The following is a 16,753-nucleotide window of genomic DNA, read 5'->3' on the forward strand; positions in this document are numbered from 1 at the left end:
TGTGGGATGATAACCCCTGACAGAGCAGGGGACCATCTGGAAGTGCCGCTGCACCCTGATAAATTAACACATACCAAAACCCGCAGGGCGCTTTATTTTGGGTAAAACCTATCTCACTTGGGAAGCTCAATATAAGCTGGTGCCTCCAGCCTGAAACGCTGAACACACCTTACCCACTGCTTTCCCATCCTTCACAGGCAGGCTGCAGACCAGCTCAGCTTTGGTGCTGCAAGAGCAAAAAGGGTTGATTTGACCATATCTGCAAGATGCAAACTAGTGTTAAATAGCCTAGCCTTAACCCAGCCTTGCTTATTTTATCAGCAGCTGTTTGCTAAATCTTTTGTACTTACAAGAACAAAACCCTCAGCTATGCAGCACTTCAAGGACCAATCTGAACCCTGAGCCTAAACTTTTCGTCATGCATGGTTTTAGAACAAAGTACTTTCTTTCTGTTTGGGATTTAAGCATGCATGTTCCTCTTTCATCTTTTCTTCTTAAAAGAGAAAAGAACAGGGAAGGGGGATTTATGGTTTAGGATTTGGGGGTTTTTTGTTTGTTGGTGAGAACAAACAAAAGCAGATTATCATTCCAGCTCAGAAAACATTTGCCTTACTTGCCTTTTCAAAAGACAGTTTTCTTTTTATTTAAAAAATACCTTTTGTTATTCTCTAACCTGAAAAAAAAATTATAGCTAATCTTTAAAAAAAGTGCTCATTAACAAAAGTTACTCTCATCTGGTTTTTTGGCTCATCTGAGCTGAAATGACTTTTCTCACATTGTTTATTTGATTACAACACACTGGCCTCCCACCTACCAACTAAGTCTCTTCCTTTGAATATCCACAAGAAGAGAAGGCGACACTTGACATAGTTAAAATTTGCAAGTGTCATTTCATATTTCAGAGCACATTCAGTAGCAACGGCTCCATCTGCAAAGTCCACATCCCCAAAGATGCTGAAGAGATTGCCAAGTTCAGAAATCCCCCAAAGACCTGGCAGCTGGGCAAAACCCTGCTGCCCCCAGTAGCCACCTTCACCCCAGGGCTCTGCTGTGCACCCCAGGGCTGGACCTTGCCCCAGCCCCAGGAGCTGCCAGGTGCCCAGCTCCCCAGCTCCCGCAGAATTCCCAGTTCTCTGCAAGTCAAGGCAGGAAAGCTCACAGAGCCTCCCAGAAGGGAAGGGTATGCACAGATCTCACCTCGAGCACACCAGCTCTGCTAGTTTCTTTGCTCCTTAATCCAGCATGAAACCAGATCTGGATTTGCAACATCAAAACCTGCTTTTTACTCACAGCGCAGAAGCGGCTCAATTAACAGAAGCAGCTCAATTAACCTCTGCAGGTCGCCGTGTCGTGCTCTCTGGGACCAAGCTCATGAACATAATGAGTTTATGAGCCTTTTCCTGCCCCCAGGTCAGCCCCCCTGCAAAGAACAGGGGGCTCCCTGCTCTCCTCCGGGAGATACGGAGATCCTCCAACCTGCTCGGGAATTACTGAACTCAAACACTGTACTTGTACTCGAAATAAATCAACATTTAATATTTTACAATTACTTTAAAAGTTCTTTGAACAGTATTTTACAGCTCAGCACAGACATGACACAGATTTGGTGAGGCTGCACACGTGTACAAAGATCACCTGAAAGAACCTCCGACTTCTTTCATTTCCAGAAAGCATCAGAGGTCAAAACCCTAGCCGGGATGATGAGTCCCTAGAGTTTGTGCTTGTTTTTCTCTAGAAAATGGAAATCCTCTCCTCTAGGATTTCTACAGGGCCAGATGAAACAAAAGAGGTTTATATCATTAACAGCGGCAAGGATATATTTAGCCACGGATATCAAGATCACAAACAGCAATGTTTTCACAGGATAAGGTGCTATTTTAAAGTATTGAACAAAAAAAAACCCCAAAACAACAAAGCCAGCTGTCAAATTTCAGCCCCATTTGAGAAGACACGCACAAACCTGTTTGGGAAATGAAAAGTCAGTGAGAAAACTTTTTCCAAGCGCATGCGAAGAGCTGTTAAAATCTGATCTCATCCCTCGAGCCTACTGGACTTGCAATACTGCTGTGGAGGAGTGCACAGCCGCGACCTCACTGTGCGCCCCCACATCGCCCACAGGCACCCCGTGAGAGAGGAGACAGCCCACCACAACCTGGCCACATCTGGGTGTCCCTGCCAAGTCCGTGCTGCAAACAAGGAACGGACACTGCTCCATGCATGTAGGAAAAGATGGGTGCTCCTGGAGCTGCTGCGTGGCCGGGGGAAGTGGGTCCTTGCCAGGAGTCCAAGCTGGCTTTGCATCGTGGTGGAGGCACAGCCAGCTTACGTTCAAGTGATGCTTTGCCCTGTGTGAGGGTCTTTGAGTCCGCAAGGCAACACCACCCTTGGGGTGGTTTATTCAAGTAGAAGGATGAAGTGCAGAGGTCTCGGGAGCACGTTCACATCTCTTTTTCGCTCATCTCTAGCCAGTGGCAGAAGCTGCATCCAAAGCTGCTGTGGACACCAAAGAGCCAGCCAGCACCTTCTTAACCCAAGATGTTCACTGCTGGGGCCAGAACAAGCTGTCCCTGAACAACAGAGGCAGTAGGAACAGAAAGCAGGTCCAGCAGCCAGCAGGGCCAAGGCTGGAGTCAATGGCACAGGAGGGATCCCCCAAACATTTCCAGGTGGAATGCGGAAGAATCCAGCAGGCAAACCTGACCCATGCTCCTCCAAGAAAACTGAAGTCCCCAGGGGCTCTGACACTTTTCCTGGTAGATTTAACCTCAAATGACACTGCTGCTGTGCCACCAGTCCTTGGGGACAGAGCCCAACCTTGTCTTAACTAGCGCTAAGAGCTGACCAGGTCCTGCTTTCTGGAGGATCAAGGGACCCACACCGAACTAGCACACTGTGGCTGAACCCTGCAGCCCCCCAGCAGTAGCAGGGGTCCCTTCCAGACATTTCCAGGGAGCCCATGCCCTCGGCATTCAGATCCTGCAGCAGGCAGCATGCTCTTCTGCCTGCTGTCATTAGTGCAACCACCGACAACTACTGAGAAACAGCCTTGAGGGCTATGAAACCAGGCAAGGCTTTTCCAGTCTCATTTTTTTTTTTTTTTTGCTCATGGGATCAGAACAGCTCTAAATACCCCCAAATATTGCACCTTTCTGTACCTACAGCCTTGCAGAGGGAAGGAAAAGGGCAGAAAACCTTTTTGCAGGGGAGGGAGGACCTCAAATCCAGCTGCTGTCTGCAAGTGTCACTAGTGGGTTTGGTGCTGGGTCCTTCTCCAGAAAAGCTGCCTCTTCAGGTGACCTTAAGGCAATCCTAGTGGTTTCCCCTTACTCCCTCCTATGAGTATGAGTATGAGTGTGGTTCCTGTCATATTTCAAGCAACTACTGAGGATTCAGCCTCTGGGATGTCCCTAGCATACAGTGCTAGGGAGCAGGATGCGAGAACGTACTCCCTGTTCAGCCCACATCTCATGGGTGAACTCTGAAATTCTGCAGAAATTGGAAGTTCATCTCCTGCAGGTCCTGAATCTACTGTAAGTACACGTACACATGACAAGCTGTCCAGGCCCTGGTATGGCTGTTGCACTCAATGCACTGGAACACAAGCAGCTTGTGCTGGGGTCTTTCTGGGCATCAGCTGGGCTGCTCTGCTCTGTTTCTCTGCAAGATACCCAACTGTCATCATTTAAAGGAAACCTTGAGAAAGCTTGTCCCCCTTTCCCACAGAACCGTCCTGAGCATCCTCAACCTGTTACGGGTGAAATGCCATCAGGATATCAGTTGGGTGAGCCGCAACTCTGCATGCATTGAAGGCCACCTACCACCACTCAGCCAAGGACATTCATTTTCCAAAATGTCCCCCCTCCATGAGCTCCCCCAGATCGCACTGGCCTTGGTCACTGTCAAATACAGCCACAGCACCATTTGCTGGCAGGAAAATGCCACTGTCCTTGCTTGCCCTCTCAATCCAGGTGTTGGCAGTCTGCAGATCCAAGTGGAGATCTCAGGGAAACAACTTGCCTTCCATTGCTGAGGAACCTTGAGAGATACCAGAGCACACCACCAGTGTTCCCATTCCCCAGGGCTGGGCCAAGCCCAGGCCAGGAGCAGCTCAGCCACCACGCTAAACGCTTCGGCTGCAGGATGTCTTGGAGAAGCATGGCTGGGTCTCCAGCCCAAAGGACAGTCTGCTGCCTTTTCCTGAGCCTATACTGGTGTTGGATGGGAGTCTGGTCTGAAAGGACACAGGGTTCTTCTATGGCAGTGGTCCACTGAAGGTGGCAATGGGTAAACACAGGAGGGAATGAAACTCAGAGGGGTCCTGGGCAGGCAAAGAGGACCTTCTCAGTGCAAAGGGGTCGCTGTCCCTGGGTTTGTAGCACACGGAGATCTCACACCTGCAGGCGAACAAAAAGAAACCAAGATGTAAGTAAGGTCAGGTGCAGCAGAAGTATCTGCAAATGAATGGGAATCAGTGCAGTTTTTAACAGGATGGGAGTCTGAGTGCTGAGAGTTCAGGTCTTTAAGCTGGCTCAGACTAGGACCTAGAGCAAAAGCATCCAGAAAAAGTAATTTTTGAAACTCATTAGGGAAAATGAGAACTTTTGTGTCCCCCAAGTTTTGGGGAGAGGGCAGTAGTTCCTTTTCCATTTTGTGCCTTGAATTCTCCCACGAGCCCCAAGTTGCACAACAAACAAGTTAAGTAAAACACTTTTCTTTGGGGTTATTTAAGAAGTAAGATCCAAAAGCTTTTTCCATTGGAAGCAGGCTAACCTGCCAGAGTTGTGCTCTCTCTGAGGGAGAAATTAAGATGCTTGTACGTTTTTAAGACCCGTGGATCAACTGGTTTGATCTCTTTGTGCTCATGGAACTATGTTGTCTACAGGGAGTTTTCAAACTCCATCACCTGGGGAGCCAGCTTGGTGCCCTGGGGACATGACTGATGGATGAACAGGCAAATGAACAGCTCTTGCTCTACCCCAGTCTCTCCTGTGAAGATCCTGGGTTCTTTCTGCAATGGGTATGCCAAAAGCGGTGGAGAACCCAAACGAGGTTTAGAAGTTGAAGGCTCTGCTCATATGCCCAGTGTTCTTCGAACACCTAATTCACGTTGCATAGCTTTCCTCTGGCTTACGACTGGTCTTGCTGAAAGAGCTGTCTTTACTGGGGGCCACCCTTCAGGCCGTGGCAGTCACGGAGGTGTATTCCTGCTGGGATCTGAGCAGGACCATCCATCCCACCTGAGCTCAGCTACACTACAGAGCTTGGAGCTATGTCACCCAGCACAGATCCACCATGGTGCTCAGAACCTCCTTCCTCCAGTAGTCACCCACGCTCCATGGACAAGTCCCTACACACGGGATGCACCCTCTGAGCGCTGACCGCAGCAGGCAGGTGGCCACATTGCAGTTCCTACCTGGTTACACTCTGCAGGATCTTCTGCTCATCCTGGTCCAGGCACACGGCGAAGGAGGACTGGACGCCAATAATCTGGACCTTGTCTACTTTTATCTGGGACACACTGATCTGCTGATAGAAAAAAAATCTGAGTGAGGGAGCTGCCAGGCTCAGCGCACCTCCCTGCGCAGGGCAGGGGAGCTGGGCACCCCTAAGGCAGGCCTGGTGGCCAACAGCAAATGGATCCTCCCAGGAGCATCTCTCTCCTGCCCTGCCTCCCTCCCACCTGGAGTCAGCCATCCTCTTACTAAATGTAAAAGCACTAGGACGCGAGTTACCTGATTGAAACTTTTTTTGGATTTGGAGTTTTGCCTTTTGACCACCTCTGTCATGGTTAAGTTGAGACACTCTGTCTTTGAGGCTGTAACAAAAGGAAACGATTATCACCTGGGGCTTCTGGGCCGCTGGTGGGAACCCAGGTGGTCCCTCTGCCCCTCAAAGCATCCCAGAGCCAGTGGCTTCAGACCCCACTGCTGGGGGAAATGCAATACGGTTCCAGCTTTCCTTCGTTCCTGCTAACCCACACACCAAGAAAGCAATCAGGAAACATCCTCTGCGATTTCCAGCGGCTTCCCAAACATCGCGGAAAAGGACATTTAACTATCTTGGGACCTAAACAGGAGGGAAAGCATTGCCCCTCCATCACGAGGAAATTCTCTCCCAGCACAGTTTTCCCGCAGTCCACCTGGAGATCTTCCTCCTGCCTGGAATTACAGTGACATCCCGTGGTCAAACTGCCGAACGTGCGACCCAACGGAGACAACGCGGGGACCGGACTCCTCCTGGGAGGAAGGAGACTCGGGAAGGAGAAGCTTCCCCCCACCGTGGAGCTGAGGACACCCCCCCCGATGCAAACCCACAGCGCTGGCAACACAAGCGAAGCTCCTGAACTAGTGCGGAAATATCCAACTCCGAGTACAGAGGAGGTGAGAAGTTAACTCCTGTTGGGTTTTTTTCCAGGGTTGTCTGCAAGGCTTCATGGATGGGGCAGCAACAGGAGGGACAGAGGTTTAGGTTGAGCTCCATGGGGCGTGTAGAAGATGTCTCCTGTTTGGGAGATCATCCGTTTGCCCTGACTGCTCTGCTCACAAACAACACATCTGCCAGACGCAAAATACACGAGGAAAGAGGAACTAAAAAACCCCTCTGTTTACTCCAAACCGGGTGTCTGACTGCCAAAACAGCAGTTCTTAAGAAAGAGTGAACAGGTATTGCTTCTAAATACACACACGTACATAAAGACGACTAAAAGCCTTGCTGCTTTTCAAAGGTTTGAAGCCTTATTAATACCCATTCAGAAACCTGATTAGAAAATAAAGGATGAAGCCAAGCCACGTGGCAGGCAGCTATCGCCGAGCTGCAGGGAAAACCAGCTTAGCCAGTGCCTGCTGCAAGCTGGCTGCAAGGCACGGCCAGCACCCTCTCCCTTGGTCCCACTTCATTTAACAACAGGTTTACCAGTCTCTCCTCCTCCTTACTAAGCAAGTGTTGTTCTGGAAAGCACCATTCCCCAGTGATCATCCTGGTTTTTTGGACTACCCCAGCCCCATTCCTAATGGACATCACATTTCCCCGGCTGAAGCTTTAGGACAGTGGGACATCGAATGTCCTTTGTTCCTCATGTGGTGCCAAGGACTACAGTACGTTCCAGGGAACACCAGATACCTCCCACATCCCTCCTTTGCTCCAGCCAGAAGATCCACACTGTCCTCTCACCCCACCAGTCCCTCCCATTGCTCCCTAGGCAAAGCCACAAAGACCACCTCTACCCACCTAGTTCTTCATACTTCTTGCAGGCTTTGCTAAGGTTGACGGATGTGCAGACCTTCTCAACATCGTTCCAGTGACTTCTTCCACTGATGGCTGTCTGCAGGGACCAACCAAAACCCATGAGATAAAATAATAAAATCATAGAACCATTTAGGTTGGAAAAGACCTTTGAGATCGTCAGTTCCAGCCATTAAGCTAACACTGCCAAGCCCACCACTAAACCATGTCCCTAAGCACCACACCTACATGTCTTTTAAGTACCTCCAGGGATGGTGACTCCACCACCTCCCTGGGCAGCCTGTTCCAGTGCCTGACCACGCTTTCAGTGAAGACGTTTTTCCTACTATCCAACATAAACCTCCCCTGGCACAACCTGAGGTTGTTTCTTCTTGTCCTGTCACTTGTTACCTGGGAGAAGAGATCAACTCCCCCCTCCGCCTACAGCCCCTGTCAGGCAGCTGTAGGGAGCAATCAGGTCACCCCTGAGCTGCCGCCTCTCCAGGCTGAACGCCCCCAGCTCCCCCCGCCGCCCCCCATCAGACGGTGCCCCAGCCCCCTCCCCAGCCCCCTGCCCATCCCTGGACACGCTCCAGCCCCTCTGCGTCCCTCTTGGAGCGAGGGGCCCAGAGCTGAACCCGGGGTTCGAGGTGCAGCTGCACCAGTGCTGAGCACAGGGGGATGGTCACTGCCCTGGTCCTGCTGGCCACGCTGTCTCAGACACAAGCCAGGATGCTGTTGGCCACCTGGGCTCACTGGGGGCTCATGCCCAGCCGGCCGTCAGCCAGCCCCCCCAGGCCCTTTCCCTCCGGGCAGTTCCCAGCCCCCTGCCCCAGCCTGCAGCGCTGCTGGGGCTGCTGTGACCCACGGGCAGATGCCACACTTCAGGCTGCCATTACCCTACCCCACCTGTCTGTGCTAGCTCAGACCTGGATTTACCTGGAGCTGCACAGACAAAGTTTGAGTAGGCATTACAATCCATTTAACATTACATTTACAAAATATTGCCCAGGCTTAACACTAAATAACTGCAGATGAACCAGCAAAACAGGCGGGCTGCTGTGACCAGCAGAAGGTCGCCCCTTGGAAGCAAAGCCCACCAGCGTAAAGCAGCATCGAGTACACATCCACCTATGGAAACTGGCTGCACGTTCCCTATTTTACCAGGCTGAAGAGGAGCGGAAAGCCACCCCAAATTAGCCAGTAACTAGACAATTAGCTTAAGTTTGGCTCATCTGGGCTTGGATTGGGCTCCTCCAGCGGACTGTCAGCATTGGCCTCTCTCAGCCCCCAGCTGAGAGACGTTTGCTCAGCACCGAAGTGGTTTTCTGCCCCATTTGTCTTTGTGCAAGTCCCGTGCACTCACCTTGCTGTAGGCGATCTGTAGTGTTAGTGGGATTGCTTCTCTGTCTCCGTCTATGCCCAGCCTTTTGCTGCCTGGACCTGCACAAAACAAGGAGCAAAAGTCACACAGCGCCCTTTCATCCTCATTCTTCAGCCGGCTACTGATACAGCAGCATGCTCGGTACCTACAGAAAGGGGGGGGGCGGGCGGGCGAAAAATGGTTTGCTGAACACAGCTGTGGAGCAAAAAGGCAAAAAGAAAAGGTGGCTTAAGAGCTGCCAGAAAGCAATTAATCCACTGCAGAAATTTCAACACAAAGCACAACAAGCAGCTCTGCAAAACTGAAAGCGGTGCTGGCTAAGCCAGTGCAGAGGGGTCAGCGCTCCAGGGAAAACACAAAGCAATAAAAGGCCGCCTTGCTCACCCAGCTCCTGTTTTTCCCAGCATATTTCTGCCCACATTAAATTAGCCTTGAAATACTGTGCCCAACACTTACTAACTTTTTTTTTTCCCCCCTGGATAATTTTTTGCAGATGTTAAGTGCTGCCAGACAACCCAAGGGAGGAAAAAAAAAAATAAAAAATCAGGACTGGTGGTTTCATGAGTTACTGGGAAGAGATCTTGCCCAAGCCTGTATTTTGGGGGCGTGGGGTGGTGGCACTTCATATGGAGGATATTTTATGGGCTCTGTTTAGAAAGACAAGGTGGGATCACAGAAAAGTTGGTTAAAAAAATTAAGCAACATGTTTCAATGCAGTATTATTGGGTGGCCAGGAGGTGTCCCTGCGAGCTGCGCTGCTCCCGGCAGCACCTTGCCAGTGGTACCCAGGGGGGAGCCGAAGACCACACTGCAGGCAGATGCTTCTGCCATTGCTTCTTCTCTCTAATAATTCTATAGATTCCTGGCATAAAAGCTCACGGATCTCCCTTGCAGGAAGGCTCCAAGCACATGCACAAACCTTGCTTTGCCCAGTAAACTAGAAGAACGGAAAGGGCAACTTTATAAGTGATGTTCCTGGAGAAAGCACAAACTACAGAAAGCAGCAAAGATAAAAGATGAAGAGCTGTATTTGGCCAGGTGCGGATGAGAGGAAGGAAAAGGGTGTGCAGTTGTTTTATTGCAAATACATTTTAGAGTTAGGAGTAGTAAAAACAACAAGGCACTGTCACGGCTTTGCTCCTGAAGAGGAAATCAAGTATTATGCTGCTTCACTTCCAAATTTGTGAAAAGATGTCTGGATCTTTGCTCATGATGCAATCTGGGCTCAGACACCTCTTTGCAGCCCACGCTCCCTCCAGCCCCTCCTTCCCTTCACCTCCCAGCCCAGTGGTTTGCAGACCCCCACCCCGAGGCTGCGGGTGCAGAAGCAGCTCCAGACCTGACGCCTTGATGGCCCGCGTGGCTGCCGAGTGGCCCAGCTCGAGGGAATGGATGAAGACTTCAGTCATCTTTTCTCCCCCAATGAAGGTGAGCTGCCGGGGGAAGAGTGAAGATGTGGTGCTGAGGAGACCCAGCCAATGTTCACCCCTCCCACTCCTTACTACAGGGAAGAGGTCACTTTGGGAAAATCCTTCCATGTTTTCAAAATGCACCTTTCATCAACTGCCTTGGGTGACACTTGCCTTCAGCTGCACTTCAGACTGTTTTAACAGACCACCAGCAAGCAAAACAACCCAAAACCCTAATTTTCATTTCAAGAAAACTCCCCAGCCCACTGAAAAGAAAACCCATGATGAGCCTAACAGCAGGGTCTGGGCATCGCTTTGGGTGACAGTGATCCTGTGACCAGCAGCAACTCTGCTTGCCACAGCCCTGCTGCAGCCAGTCCTGGCCACAGCACCAAAGCAGGCGTTGCAGTCGTGCATTCACCCCTTCCCACCATGTCCACCCCCTGCACACAGTGTGGCATGGAAAACAGGCTCCATGGAGGGGCTCGCTTTGGAAAGCAGAGTACCAGAGGAACTTCCAGTGGTGTGGATAACCCGTCAGGAGTTTGACTGACAGGAGTCACTTTGTGTCATGGGGAAAGGTATTTGGATGGAAAACTGCTTGTGTGACGCAGGGATTGTCTGGGCAGGACCTGCATGCTCTCAGTCCCTGAGCCAAAGCCCCATGGGCACCCAGGGAATAAGAGGAGATGTGCCTCACCAGCACGTGGTGGCTGTGCCACAGCCCCAGCGCTTCACAGGCAGGTGCCAAGTTGGTGGCACAGGTAAAAGCCCCCCCCCCTCCCGCTCACCAAAGCAGGGCTGAGCCCTTTGCCTACCTCCGTCTGGTAGAGCTGCAGCAGGACAGGGCGGGTGGCGAAGCGGCAGTAGTAGAGGATCATGTCTGCCAGGATGGGCAGCTGCTCCTGGGAGTCCTCCTGGGGCTCAGCCTCCAGCTTGGCAGACTGTGGTGAGAGTAAGTCACAAGCCTGATGGGGTACATGGTACCCACAGTCCAGTGCCAAGAACTGCCCATCCCACCACACCAGGGAGAGAAACCCTCCTCCTGACCACCAGGAACCCCCATTTTCATCCCATATCCCTGGAGGACACCCTTCTGCACAGGACTGTGGTGGCCAGAAGCTCTCCAGATCCCCTGTACCTTGGGGAAGGGGGATGCCAAGACCTACCAGCTGGCACACACGTACCTGACACAGCACATCCATGGGCAGGTTCATCAGCCCAAGAACATTGCGCTCGTACCATGGGTCCAGCATACCGATGTAGTGGGAGATGTCATTGGTGCTGCTCTCCATCCCAGCCAAGCTGTGATCCTGAAACGAGACACACTGGGGTCACTCTGAGCCCCCCACCCAGGCTCCTCAATCCACACCTGGGGCTGGTGGAAGGGACGCCAGTGCTCCCCTCAGCCTGCCCTGCCGACCTCCACACACACCGCTTTCAGGGCCAAGCAGAGGACTGGTGGCACCCCAAGCCCTGCAGTGAGCAGGACACCTACCACCTGTGCTGAAGAGCGGAGCTGTGGGTCCCCCAGGGATGGGGAGGGATGCATCAGCGGGGTTGATGGAGCCAAGCAGCTCCTCTTCACGGGGACGTAGAAAAATTGCAGTTTGAAGTACCTTGTCAGTGAGGGGCAGGTGCTCTCCTTGAGCCTAGGGAGAAGGTGGGAGAGGGCTGGGTGAGCAAAGCCCTCCACAGTGTCCCAGCAGGGCCAGGTTCCTGCAGCCAGACCCCCTGCACTGCCCAGCTCACCTGAGGTTGCTGTAGGCTCGGGCCACTTTCCCCGAGATGCGGTCGGAGCCGAAGACCACAACACGCAACGTGGACACCTTGGCATCCTCATCGTAGCTGAGGAAGGGCCGCCGGTGGAGGCTGAGGCACCGCGGGGCGAGCGGGGCCGGCAGCCGCTGGCTCAGGACGTGCTGCGGCAGCGAGTGGGCACGCCGGGAGCGCGCCGGGATGCGGTGCTTGGCCTGGGGCGTGCACAGGCTCTCAGCCCGGCGCAGGGGCAGCGAGAGCGAGCCCATGTCTGGGCAGTCCTTCAGGTCCCTCCTCAAGACCAGCTGGCTTTTGCTCTTGAACAGTTTGTAGATCTTGTTGGTCAGCGTCTGTCTGTATTTGTGGTGGGTCTTCTCCACCTTCAGCTCCGGCCGCCCCACCATGTCCAGGGAGCTCTCGTCGCTGTCCTCCGCGTACCCGCTGTCCATGCAGTCCTTCAGACTGGAGACAAATGACTTCAGGGACTTTCTGGAGACCACCGTCAGCTCTGAGATGGAGTCCTTGGAGGTGGTGAAGAGGGACACTCGCGAGGGCTTAGATCCCTCCTCCGACAGCACTGAGTACACAGAGTCTTTGGAAATGGTGCAGATGGGGGAAAGCAGCGAGTCCCGCTCGGGGGAACAGCCATCGGTTTCTACCTCCTCCTCCTCCTCCTCTTCATCCTCCTCGTTCTCAGAGGCCATGGGCTCAACAACACTGCACTCTTTGCTGAGGACATCGTTGAGGATATCTGAAAGGCAACCAGAGGGAGATCGTGTCTGGCACGGGCTCCAGCGTAACCACTGGAAACGCGATGACCCCAGACAGCGCTACTACTACAGCATGGCCAGTGCTCTCTTTGGTCCTGCACCGTTTCAAACAAGGAGCTGAAAATCTCCTATGGAACGTTTTTAGATTTCTATACGGTGCTCAGATGCAATGCAAAACAAAACGTATGTCTCTCCTTGAGGTTACGTTCTGTTTGGGTTCTCAAAAGGCAAACACCAGTTGGGGTTTGCTTCCTTCCTACACAGATTTCACAACACGCCCGTGTCCGATCCAGGTGTAACCAGAGGGCAGGGGGAAAGCAAAGCATTTGGCTGATGAAGCCCCAAATCACCCCACTGCAGGTGGCCTCCTGGAAGGCTGCGCTGCTCACTGCAGAGCCCAAGCCAGAGCTCTGGTCCAGCTTGCTGGGGTCAGCAGGCAATTAACACTAAAACTTCAGGGGAACCGGGTCTTTCAGGAATAGGGAAGCTGGAGAGCCCAGCTCAGCAGAAAGGGAAGCCACTGCTTCCCCTGAAAAACTGCTGCAGCTGAGCCAAAAGCATGGCAAAGCTCCTCATCCATCCCTGCTGTGGGGGGTGGGAAGAGCTGTAACGTCCAAGGGGTCTCAACCCCACAAAGCCCTGACATCTCAGTGCGGTCAGCCTTTTCTAGCAACAATTATTTCCAGGGCACAAGCAAGGTTTACCCCTTGCAGAAGAGCTTTCTACCGAACAAGGTCTTCTCCCTACCAACATCCCCACAGACTCGGGTGCAACAAACCTCTTCCAGCTTAACACAAGGCACAGCTCTGCCCAGGAGATCAAGCCCTGCATGATTTGTCACTGACAACACGTTTCGGGGCCACCAGTGTCTTGTGTCCACTGCTTGGATGAGGGCTCTGCTTGGGATCACAGCAGGCATCATGCCCGAGCCGACACCCACATCCTCTCCCGTCTAGGGGATGGTGGCACCCACCGCATCACCCATCTCTCCCTCCAACACCAACATTTTGTTATTGGCCCTTTCAGGCTCTGGCCAAAGTTTGTGCCATGCACCTGGCTGCACGCAACAGCCCCAGCCAAGCTGAAGTGCTGCAACAGGGAGCAGGGGTCTCACTGGGAAGGACAGGGACCCCCTCCACTTACCAAAGTTATCCTGATCCCAGCTGTAAGTGTAGCAGCGAGCGGCAGGGATGGGGATGGTGTGGAGCTTGCGGGGCTGAGCCTCACCTGGGAAGATAGGAGGGAGAGGAGTGAGTTTGCAGGGATCCCCGTACTGCTCCCGACAACTCTCCAGCCTGGTGGGAGATGCCACCCACCCCATCCACATGTTTTGGGTGGTCTAGGTCATGCAGAAAACCCATGCTGCTGTCATTATCCCCATGAAGTCATGTGCAGTCGGGATGAGGGCACATTTCACACTTCTATGAGCCATCAGACATCACTGCTACTGTTGGTTTCTGATTTAACATTTTCATGTCACCCACTAAGGCTGGACAATTATTTTTTGTTGTTGTTGCAATTTTAATGAGAGATTGCAAACCACTTCTGGCTCATCATTTGGTTACAAAATAGCACCTGGGTTGGTGGTTTTTTTGTTGTAGCTGTTGTTGCACTGGTTTGAAACTTGGTGCAAAACTGCTGGGGGCTGCTGCAGGGGCTGAGCCAGCAGAAAATCCTGGAGGAAAGAGGGGCACAGGGGTTTTCTCACCCGTGATGACAGGAAAGGATGCGGCCCCGGCAATATCCCGCAGCGCAGACTGCAGCCGCTCCCGGGCCAGGACAGGGTCGCTGCTGGTGGCTGCAATCTCCTGCGCGTCAGCGGCGCTGGCATAGATCTCTGAGAGCTCTTCCAGTGTCTTGGACTGGGGGGAGCAGAGCCAAGGCAAGAGATGGAGGGGGCCCCTTCACAGAGGCAACACACAGGTCTTGGGGGCAGGATCATTAACTACTACTGGGCAACTCCCTCCCTCCACTACCTCCTACCCCCTTAAGTCCATCACAACTTTTGCAAAGGGAAAAAAAAAAGTTTGAAAACACCTAAGGGGGGTTTTGGTCACAGTTTGTTGCTCCTCCCTCCCAAACACCAAAGCAAAGCGTTTCTCTGATCGAACAGACACTTTTGCTACATTTCAGATCCGGAGGCACTTCCTCTCTCCACTCGGAGGTGGGGAAGGGAGTAAAAGGCGAGTGACACACACACATCCCAACGTCACAAAACAGAAGCACAGACACACACAGTCTAACCCAAGAAGGGAAAGACGTGTGTGCTTCTTACAAGAAGCAGTATCAAAACTTTTGCCAATGAATGTTATTTTGGTCAGGAAATCCAGCAGCCAACTGCATGAAACTGCTCCTGGTGGCATTGTGGCATCACCGAAGGTCTCGCCACCAGTGCCTACCTTCAGGAGGTGATGCAGGCTGTCCAGGTCGCAGTGGGTACCGAAGTTGGCCTGGTAGAGATGCTCAAGGAGCACGACGAGCGTGGCGTGCTGCGGCTGCTCGCTGCTGCTCAGCTTCTCGGCGATGGAGAGGAACTCGCTCCGCACCTCGGAGCGGTTGAGCAGCAGCACGGTCCTGGGGACAAGGGGACTGCGGTTAGGCCAGGTAGCCAGGCTTGGAGGCTGGTGGCACATGAAACTCCCAGATAAATTCACACTAGATGGCAGTGTCCTCACGCGCCGGTCACGGCTGGAGGGTCTCGGGGCTGTGCAGGGGTGACAGACCCAGCTGCAGTGCCAGCTGCGGGCAGGGAGTAGGTAATGGATGAGCATCCTCCACCCTGCTCCTCAGCACCATCCCTGGCACCATCTCTTCTGCCGCATCCCCAATGTGACCAGCCCAATAATCGTGCAATCAAACCCAGACAGGGCTCTGGCCCAGCAGCCTGTTGTCCTAACTGGACATCCAGCATGCACAGTGAAGGGGAGGGATAAACAATGAGTGGCCCCCAAAACATCCTACTCTTGCAAGATGCAGGTGAGAGCATCCACAGGCTTTGAATTCTCAAACCTGCAGCCCAGACTGCATGTGCTTCTGCTCATGGATGACAACAGTCACAGAATCACAGAGGGGTGGGGGTTGGAAGGGACCTCTGGAGTTCATCTGGTCCTAAAGCAGGTTCACCTAGAGCAGTTGCACAGAATTGCATCCAGGCAGGTTCTGAATGTCTCCAGAGAAGGAGACCTTGCTGAGCAAAACCGGCTCTGAATTAAGGATGTGCTCTGGTGTGCTTGGTTCTAGAAAGCTCAGGCAATGGGCAGAATCTTTTAACAGGCCCAGTGTTCAGCCTGTGTACAGCTTTGTGCCAGGTTGTCAGGGCTCTTCATGCAAATACAGCCATCCTGCTGCAAGTCATCAGTGATTGCACTTGCACCACTATAAGCATGTAGGGCAGCGGAGCTGCACTGGGGAAGCAACACTGCAGCACCAGCGCAGCTGGGTGGGATACAGGTGCAGATCCAGAGCTGCATGGCACAAGTGGACAAGCCAGGAGAGCAGGACACCCCTCCTGCACAGAGTGGAGGTGGCTGTGCACAAAGGACTGTCCCTGGGGCTGGGACTGCGGCCACAAGGGCATGCACTGCCCAGGCTCATTTTCCTATTAACAAATGAGGTGCCCTGGCAGAAGGAAAGGTTCAGCCCTCGAATAAGGTGCAAAGTCTGACTGTGGTCAGAGCTGCAAGGCTTTCATTAATTGTTGCACTAGCACAGACTCACTTCTGACCCCCTTTGGGGTGGCAGCTCCCAAACATGCAGATCAAAGCATCTCCTGGCTGTTCTTCAACTTACGCCAAGATCAGCAGCTCTCCATAGAGGAGACTCTGCCTTCCCCAGCTGGGGAGCCCACAGACCCTGACCCATGGCTGTGGAAATGCCACAGCCACTTTCCTTGATCCCTTCCACAGCTCAGCCCATCTATCCAGCTCTTCTCCCCAGCACGCACCACTACACCTTTGAGATACTGCTCACTGCAGCCCCACTGCTGCTTAAGCAGTGCGAGATGGTGGCGATGCCAAGAGTGGCACAGCCAGGCCCATGGCCACACTTACACGGTGGAGCTCTGGTAGTTCTTCACAGGCAGCCCCTGCTCTGTCCTCACCAGCCTCTGGAAAGAGATCCCTGGGGGAGAGAGTAGAGCACATGAGACACGGCACCACTGCAGACCGCCCTGACTTCGTCTCCAGGACAGTGCTGACCTGGCCAAGCCACTG

General features: G+C 52.9%; 1 protein-coding gene across 5 annotated transcripts in view; it reads right to left on the reverse strand.

Annotated features, from left to right (window-relative positions):
- Positions 1-1,515: 1,515 nt before the first annotated feature.
- The window catches only part of PIK3R5 (phosphoinositide-3-kinase regulatory subunit 5), a 64,614-nt gene continuing 49,376 nt past the window's right edge, over positions 1,516-16,753 (reverse strand). For 4 of the 5 annotated variants that reach the window (XM_056344622.1, XM_056344595.1, XM_056344615.1 and 1 more), the window contains exons 6-19: positions 16,592-16,661; positions 14,942-15,116; positions 14,251-14,404; positions 13,686-13,769; positions 11,767-12,523; positions 11,513-11,666; positions 11,202-11,327; positions 10,833-10,958; positions 9,945-10,038; positions 8,588-8,664; positions 7,228-7,321; positions 5,733-5,815; positions 5,414-5,526; positions 1,516-4,394 (exon numbers count right to left, since the gene is read on the reverse strand). In XM_056344622.1, coding sequence (XP_056200597.1) covers positions 4,253-4,394; positions 5,414-5,526; positions 5,733-5,815; positions 7,228-7,321; positions 8,588-8,664; positions 9,945-10,038; positions 10,833-10,958; positions 11,202-11,327; positions 11,513-11,666; positions 11,767-12,523; positions 13,686-13,769; positions 14,251-14,404; positions 14,942-15,116; positions 16,592-16,661 — 2,249 coding nt within the window. In that variant the 3' untranslated portion in view covers positions 1,516-4,252. The remainder of the gene's footprint in view (positions 4,395-5,413; positions 5,527-5,732; positions 5,816-7,227; positions 7,322-8,587; positions 8,665-9,944; positions 10,039-10,832; positions 10,959-11,201; positions 11,328-11,512; positions 11,667-11,766; positions 12,524-13,685; positions 13,770-14,250; positions 14,405-14,941; positions 15,117-16,591; positions 16,662-16,753) is intronic. The other variant, XM_056344630.1, reaches the window with a different exon arrangement.

Source organism: Falco biarmicus, chromosome 1 (genome assembly GCF_023638135.1).
Source record: "Falco biarmicus isolate bFalBia1 chromosome 1, bFalBia1.pri, whole genome shotgun sequence".
In the NCBI taxonomy this organism is placed as follows: domain Eukaryota; kingdom Metazoa; phylum Chordata; class Aves; order Falconiformes; family Falconidae; genus Falco; species Falco biarmicus.